Genomic DNA, 8,509 nt, shown 5'->3' on the forward strand with positions numbered 1-8,509 from the left:
ATGCGCGAAAATCACTTCCCGTATGGAATTTCAGAAGTTAACTAACATGCTTATGCAAAGTTGACTAACACAAACTCTGTTTAGATATAGAATTCAAATATCACAGAATAAACGGAGAATTACGAGGAGAGAAATTACAGAAAGAAAATAAAATTTGGAGCCACAAAACGAATGGTACAAACAGAAACTACCAACATGTCAATTTGAAATTAAAATTGTTGAAGGGAAGTAACATAGCCTGTTGGCCGCCGTTTGCCGCGGCGTAGCTTTTTTTAAGAACTTCGAAGCCTGGGGGCTTGTAAGCGATGAAACTGACGCACTGTGTTTGGCGGATGTTGTCGAATCCGATGATCCGGATGAAGGATTCGGGGTAGGTGGTCTTGGCCTCCTCGAGCTCCTTGAGAACTTGGGAAGAATCAGTGCATCCGAAGAGGGGAAGCTTCCACATTGTCCAGTAGCGTCCGTCATAGTACCCTGGGGAGTTGCCGTTCTCACTGTAGACGAATGGTTTCTGCATTTATTCATCCAAATGTATTAAACACATGTCAGCTCAACATTGAGACAATAAGTATCACTCGAAGAAGAAATAATATATTACAAATTAATCGAGTTTAGCGGTGAAATGATACATGTTTACTTACCCCTAAATCTTTTTATGGCTTGCTTAATACGAAATTCCCATTTTATCAAAAATTAAATAAGATTAGATTTTAATTATGGGTTTTTGGGATCACTAACGGTAGGTCGAGAAAAACTATGTTTTAAGTAAAAAGAATAACGATTTTCACACCTTCCATTTTTATCGTATGAATTTTAAATTGAACATTTTATAATTTTTTTGTCGCATTTACACGAACTAAAGAGTGATTTGTGAATGTTAATTACCTCCAACTCGAATTCCAAGGTGGGAACCCAGTTGTTGCGGAGAAGGTAGTCTACTTCCCTTGCCAATGACTCGGCAGACAAGGGAGGAAGGTAAGAGAGTCTCAAACTTCTTCAGTCCAATTGGTGGCCACACCTGCATTTTTTACATCAAAGCCATATGCAGATTAATTTACTTTCTTTCTATGGTAACTTTAATTTAAATTTAGTAATGAAAATAACCCTAAAGTAAGATGGACAAGTAAATCAATTCGCTAGGGTTACCGGTTACCTGCATGCACTGGACTCTTCCACGGTTCCACCGTTGCTGGCAATGGAGGTAATATCGTTGGCCTTGCGGGTCACGGGGAAGGCTGAGGAGGACTTAAGCCCGTTGAAGGGTGCCAGCATGCTCGCCTGAGCTGGGGAGCTGGTGCGGTGGACGGAGGTAACAGCGGCTGACGAAACCATAGAGGAAGCCATAGTTCCTCTCTTTCTTCGTTAAAGTATCACAACTAAGTAGATGTGATCAGCTTAAGGGGACTTGACAGTGTCGCTTCATCCTTCATGTATGTATATATAGAAAATAACTTCGCTGCTAAATTTAGCCTGTGTTACCATAACCTAAAAATCTAGCGGTGTAAACCTGATATTTCTGAAAAAAACTTGGCCTTATCGTTATGCACTCCATAGGTCACAGGTGGCAAACACCCATATCTTATCGGAATCACTACTTGAATTATTTGTATGATGATGTGTAACTTTATTTCTCAGCCCTTGATTTTTTCCTCCTCTCGTCTGTGAGTCTTTAGATTTTTTACTCCTAATCTTCGCGTCTTTCAAAACCTGGACTGTGACAGAAATGACCGTAACTCCTTCCTACAGTTTAATTTTGGAGAGTTTTAACGAAAATATCACGGTATTGTTTACTTTAACAAAAAATCATATTTTTACATTAAAAAGGTAATCCTTGTACTATTTACTTTACCCTTTATTGTGTACTTATCATTAAAACTCAAAGTTTTCAAGCAATTTTTATTAGTTTTTCTTTAATTTTATGCCATATTTATAACCTAATTCATTTGTCTGTTAGATCATGTTGGACCACCTGAGACCTTCAACTATTGGGCTGCTTTGGGTCATTTGGATTGGTAATGGGCTAATATTATGTGGGATTCAATGCAAACAGTCAACAATCTATAGGGAAAGATGTCCATATGTTACACAACTCTACCCGTTTGGGCTACTTGCCATGGAAAAAGCAGGACTGATGTGTGACGAACAATGTATAAAATATCGATACTGACGGAAATATCGATACGTAAATTTATGAAAATATCGACATACAAATGTATAGAAATATTAATGGATATAATGATATCAATTGTCTTCGACGGAAATTATGATTTTTCACAATGAAGTGAATATATCAACTTATTTAGATTTTAGTCGAAATTAGAAAAAGATTTAGGGCGTAGATAAAATTGTAGCATTTGTAGAATTTTCTAGAGAAACAGATTCCCGATTAATAGAAGTGGGAACGGTCCCTCCTCTCCCCAAAAAGCATCTCGAAGCTCTTTAAACAGGAACCCGCCTCCTCGTATTCCATGATAATCGCATGACCTGCGACTCTCTCCCACCGTGAAATACACTTCCCTAGAGGCCATACAGCCAATGATAGTTTGACTCTTTGCCCGGGACGTGTCGCTGACGCTTTTAGATAATCGCGTGGGTCTAAGAGGGGTTTCTTTTGGTAAAAACAGCTTCCACTGCTTTACAACACGCACTGCGTCCAAAGAAAGTTGTCACTTTTTGTTCAGTCTCACTCTTTTTTGTACTCAACTTTCCTACACAGACAGAGAGAGAGGGAGAGGGGAGACCGGAGAGGAAGGAAGCCATGGGAGAAGGAAAGGGTTCGACTTTGGTGCACCTGCTGGTGGTGGTTCTGAGCTTAGTGGCCTTCGGGTTTGCCATTGCTGCCGAGAGACAAAGAAGTGTGGTGAGCCGTCTTTACTTTTCCTTTCCCGTTTGTCTTCTTTCTAATTTAACAGTTCGAGATGTAGTTAAATTTGGTTTTTGAATGTGTTATTTTCCACATGTCTTTGTTTTGTATCTTGATCTGTTTTTTGTGTTTAATTTTCATGATTCTGTGTTCTGTACTTTGGTGGTTTGTTCTGTACTGTTTGTGCTCTGTAGAAGACAAGGGTTTTTAAGGATGTCGTGGAATTGGTAATCGGCGCATTGGAAAAGTGGGTTTGTTCACATTTTTTGGGTTAGATTTATTGATGGTGAGACTGTTTTTTCGGTTTCGGGTTTTTCTTTCACTCAATTACCAAAACAGTGCCAAAAAGAGTACGAAATTCTGATGGTTATTTATCTTAATTACCCCCTTTTTGAAATTCTCTAAGATTCTGAGGGTGGCATTTCCATATGCGATTGAGTTCATTTACTTTATGATTTAATTTTCATAATTTTTCGCGGAATCGTTACCACAAGCCTATGGTTGGAGTCGATTCCTCTCCATTTCGTGGTTAAGTTGTTGCCATTGCCAATCTATGATCTTGGCGAAAAGAGATTATCTTATGAAACCTTTACAATAAGAATGAGCATTTCCGAGCTCATTAGTAACGTGGGTCTATATTTGAAGTTGTGTAAAAGTTGCTGGAAGTAAATGGGTATTTAGTTGCATGATCCTTACAGTAGTAAAATTACAAATGAATAGGTGATCTATCATCCTGAATCGCACAATAACGAGGTTCAGGGTTGCCCGCAAGAATTTTGATTTTCTCACTGTTTTAGAATAGTAATTATCCTTTGAACATTCTCTTTTGTGAAGTTAATGTACCATGCCTTCTTGGTCTTTGGATTTTGTTTCTCCTATTGTACCAATCACTGCGTTCTTTATTTTAAGGGGATGAAATTGTTTATGAAGAATTATGCATTATCATGTGGGCGTATAAGAAGAGGCAATTCATGCGTCAGTTGGATTAGAGTTTATTAGTCTGTATATTCGTGTGTCATGATGAATTTTCAAACATTTAAAAAGTGCTAAATAGAGAAAATTTAAAAGTTTGTAACCCTTGGCATTGCAAGGGTGGATTTTTGTTTTAAGTAGGGATGTACACCAATTGCATAAGGCTTCATTCGTGAAGTGTAATATATCTTCATCTTATAGCAATGTTAGAAGCCTTGCAAATTTAAAAGCACGTGTGGATCCAGGCTACTGTTTCCTTGGTCCACTTGGTTAGTCAGTTCTCTTCTCTGATTGGTGATGTTTCATAGTTCGGTTGATCAAACCATTCTGATTACTTCCATTTCTATCATTTGAATGCCTGCTTACTTTTGGAGTAACCGATTGGCTTGTTGGAATCTTGGGTTAATTTTTGTGCAGATGGTCCATATTTTGTAACAGCAATTTATAAAGAAACTTCATTTCCTGGCAGGGCGAAATACGTACAGATGTTCAAACGAATGAAACATACTGTGTGTATAATTCAGATGTTGCAACTGGTTATGGAGTAGGCGGTTTCTTGTTTCTTCTCTCAGGCGAATCACTCCTCATGGGTGTCACGAAATGCATGTGTTTTGGCAGACCCTTGGCCCCTGGTGGAAATCGAGCTTGGTCCATTATATATTTTATTTCATCATGGTGAGCAGTCCTATGTTTCTTAAGGAACCCCATCTTGAACAAGGCAACATTATAAAATCGACCCCCCGATTGCTTTAACCTGCCCATCATATTTTGCTCCCTTTTCTTTTGTTTTCTTTAAAAAGTTTGCCAAACACTTCTGTATTGCCAACCTGTTGCAAATCGTAGTATGCCTGCACCTGGTATAAACGATTTATCATATGAAATCATAGCGTGTGATAGGGTATCCGCTTAGTCTCTTTCAATTTGGCCTTAGGACGAGTTGATTGAATATATTATTCTTCAGTCAACTCATGTAATTCAGATTCCACCTTTATAATTTGCTGCATTTTTTGTATCCACAGGACAACTTTCCTGGTTGCGGAAGCTTGTCTCATTGCCGGTGCTACAAAAAATGCGTATCACACCAAGTACCGGGAAATGATATATGCTCAGAACTTCTCCTGTGAAGCATTGCGAAAAGGCGTTTTCATTTCTGGAGCAGTATTTGTGGTTGCGACTATGATTCTCAACGTGTATTACTACATGTACTTCACCAAGGCAACTGCTGCTCAGGCAGCTCACAAAGCAAATCGTTCGAGCTCAACTGTCGGGATGACTGGGTATGCATAGAATCAATTCGTAGTGCTAGTTAGCTTTCAAGTTTGCATATTGATGTTATGGTATGGGATGCCTCTGTGATAGCATACTTTTCAGTGTATTTATTACATTGGTTTTATCTAGTGAATATATAAGTGCCTGTATGAATGCTTGCAAATGCAAGTTGCAGAATTATTAAGTTTTGGTGGCTGACAGACTCAGTACTGGTTTGGTGCTGAGGTGCTTTTATAAAAAGTGGGTATAAAAAAAGCTGAGCTCAAAAATGTGTTTGATAAATACTTAAAAATAGCTTATTTTCACAGTTTTGGGTGAAAAAAAGCTGAAAATGTGAAGCAGCAAAATTGAGCTTATTCTCACAGCACAGTAGAAATAGTTTTTTTTCAAAACACAGCAATATCAAACCAGCTTTTCACTTTCCAAATTAATTTTAAATCTGCTGTACTTTTAATTTTAGAACAGACTATTTTAGGGGAAATTCCCTTTTACAATTTCCCCCCCAAAAAAAAAAGATTTGAACTAGTGAACTAGATCGAAATGAACCGGTTGCAAATTGTTCAGCTCTTGGCTTTGCCACTTATATCCATTCTTTTTCTCTTCGCTCTCCATCCGCAACTCTCTTTTCTTCTTTCCCCTTTTCCTCTCTCGCTATATTTTTTAAACAAAACCAACCGCGCCGAACTTGAATCATTGTAGGGTGGTGCTATCGACACATTTTTTACTTTCTACACACTATTACTTCATCTTATTTGATTCAACGGTTAAAATTTGAAAAAAGTATGTGAAAGTAAAAAAAAATTTATAGATAGCACGCTCTTTGTATTGTTTGGTTTGGTTTATGTTTTCGAGGGTGAAGCGAACCGAACAGAATCTGCCCACCCCTATTGAGAAGCAAAGAAAATCGGGTGGAATTTGAATGTTTGTCTTAGAGAGAGAGAGGAAATAGGGGAAATAAATAGTAGTAGGTGGTTGCGGGTTGATGCCAAGAAGAAAATGGCAAATGCAATAAAAGAGGGGATAAGAAAACAGCAAAAATGAATAGCAGAGGATTGACAAAAGTCCAAACCACAAGCTCAAACTTGTCAACTTTATTGCATGCAGATGAAGGGGTGGCGGGGTGGGGCCACGGTGGCCCGGTGGGGGACGGGGAGAGGGACGAGGAGATCAGATCAGATAGGCTTTTCCTAAGACTATGAGTTACCTCATTGTCTCTCCTTTCAGCCACAAAACAAAACCTACTTTTCTTAACCTCCTCTCTTTCTAGGACCAACCCAAAATAACACAACCACCTCCAGTAATTTTGGGCTTGTTCGAAATTATTTTTAAAATGATCGAAAGTGCTTTTGGTGTAATTTATTTTGGGTTTCAAAAGCATTTCAAGTGTTTTTCGGTGCTTATTGCAAGAATCACTTAAAGTGTTTTTTTAGAATCCACTTGAATTTTTACAAAAAATTAGTTTCAAAAACATTTTCATCAAAAACATTTTTGATCATTTTAAAAACACTTCCAAACGAACTCTGAACTTTCCATGTTAAAAGCGTGTTTCTCACGCGCTCTACAACTTTGGACTACAGTACAGAATTTTTTTATCATGTTTAAGTGTTGGTCCTGCATTGAAAAATAGAGGGTCAAACGTTCGGTTTTAACCGTACTGTGTGATTGAATTCACCTAAAGTAAAGTAAAAATAATTCAGTTTTAAGTTTTAACCGTACCAAGTCCCATTGAAACGTTTAAATGCCATCGCTATCTCCTCAAGAGTCAAAGTAACATGCATGGAAGTGACCATTCCTGAATGCCAGGCGTAACTTTCCCATCGATACACCAAGAATATTGATTTCCATATTTTATCCATCGGTACACCAAGAACATTGATTTCCATATTTTATCTTTCTTTTCTCCGCTTTTTCATTAGAAACTCTTATTAGCTTTTTAAAAATTTCATTCTGCATTCCTTATAAATGTATTTTTTCCTTCTAATTATATAAAGTTTGGAGCGCCAAATAAGATTTTTGGAGTGTTAATAACAATTCTCTTTTTATTTCTAAGAAAAAAGAACACGATGGATTTGTATTACCAAGAACTGGAATTTTCTTATGAGAAAATCCGATATGATAATCGCAAATTCTTTTAATTTTGTTCCTTGTTTTCATTTTTCTTGAATGCCAAATTTCGTGCTTGCTTCATCATCACCAATTGATGAGTTAATAATGTCATGATCTAATACGGGTTTCATTCTCCTAGATCTTATTCTCAAATAAAATTGTGTTCCCTCATCGTTCGATCTTAATGCAACGATTGATGAGAAAGTATAACAACAAAAATTAAATGATCACGTACTATTGAATTAAGACCAAATTGTGTATGACCATAATTTTCTTAAAATCATAGAATCTAAGATGATTGATCTAATATTGTGATCGGCATGCATCATAAAATTGCTATTGTTTAGAATGATTAATAACATGCAAGCTGGCCATTTATTTGAGTAGGTTCGAGGTCCACTTCTTTACTTGATTAACATGATTAAGACAACTCTTACACAAATAAAACAAAAAAAATCACATACATGTATGAGAATGTGTTAATCAACAACGTGGTTCGAAGTAGGGCTGGTCAAACAAGTCTTGGACCCGTGGGGCGGGGTGGGTATGAACTGTTTTCGCTGTCCAAATTATTTGATATTCAATTTATTATATCCTTGATTTTATCTCAGCGTGTCTATCTCTCTCTCACTCAATCTCTCCCTTTTGACTTGTCTCTCTCTCATTCAATCTCTTCCACTCGACCAAATTGTATAGACATTATTGTTCTCCGTCGCTGCAGTAAAGCGTCATCTGCCAGCTAATGACAACTTTGAATCGTGACAAAATAAATATAAAACATCGTACCCAAAAATCTGACCAAATACAGCAAGGAAAAACTTACATTATTAATCACATGTCCCAAGTGATTTATGAGGACAATTGTGTCTTCAAGGAGCTCACTAGATTGCATCAAAGTTGACACCTAATTCTAGTAATTTAGAATAGTAATTAACAATTAATTAGGTCGAACGTACGAGAGAGAACTATTACTTCTGCATACACGTTTCCATGTTTACGTACGACTCTTGACTCTTAAGACTTTTAACCTACTACACCCAAATATTGGTCACCAACACCGCCGCGGGATTCCCGGCCGTTCTCCTCCTCCTCCGCAATCCCATGCATTTCTTTCTTTTTTAAATCGAAACTCCATCTCTTTACTATTTACCATTTACAGTACGCGTAATTGGAGAGTGGAATTCACCGTTCACCTCCCCGCGTGGTTAAATAACTTGAATTCTCAAAATTTGCCTATCGCTCTCATGCTCCAGTGTGGCTCTCATGCATTCTAACGTAATGCATCGGTAATCGTAGTTG

The 8,509-nt window shown here is 37.5% G+C and overlaps 1 protein-coding gene and 1 pseudogene across 1 annotated transcript; one reads left to right on the forward strand and one right to left on the reverse strand.

The window, feature by feature from the left end:
* Positions 1–65: 65 nt before the first annotated feature.
* On the reverse strand, positions 66–1,510 carry LOC103947135 (annotated as a pseudogene).
* Positions 1,511–2,452: 942 nt separating this feature from the next.
* On the forward strand, positions 2,453–5,253 carry LOC103947134. The gene is made up of 3 exons (XM_009357992.3): positions 2,453–2,860; positions 4,305–4,510; positions 4,855–5,253. Exons 1-3 carry the CDS (start codon positions 2,759–2,761, stop codon positions 5,120–5,122), a joined length of 576 nt encoding a protein of 191 aa, XP_009356267.1. The 5' UTR covers positions 2,453–2,758; the 3' UTR covers positions 5,123–5,253.
* Positions 5,254–8,509: the final 3,256 nt, after the last annotated feature.

This window comes from the organism of the source record quoted next, unplaced genomic scaffold (assembly GCF_019419815.1).
Source record: "Pyrus x bretschneideri cultivar Hongxiangsu unplaced genomic scaffold, Pyrus_bretschneideri_v1 Contig6, whole genome shotgun sequence".
In the NCBI taxonomy this organism is placed as follows: Eukaryota; Viridiplantae; Streptophyta; class Magnoliopsida; order Rosales; family Rosaceae; genus Pyrus; species Pyrus x bretschneideri.

What these genes read in the sequence shown, in the direction of transcription:
- LOC103947134 (XM_009357992.3), top strand. Translation starts at nt 2,759, where the DNA reads ATGGGAGAAGGAAAGGGTTCGACTTTGGTGCACCTGCTGGTGGTGGTT. An exon ending in CCGAGAGACAAAGAAGTGTG is followed by an intron (nt 2,861 to 4,304) that starts GTGAGCCGTCTT and finishes ATTTCCTGGCAG; the next exon opens with GGCGAAATACGTACAGATGT. An exon ending in ATATATTTTATTTCATCATG is followed by an intron (nt 4,511 to 4,854) that starts GTGAGCAGTCCT and finishes TTGTATCCACAG; the next exon opens with GACAACTTTCCTGGTTGCGG.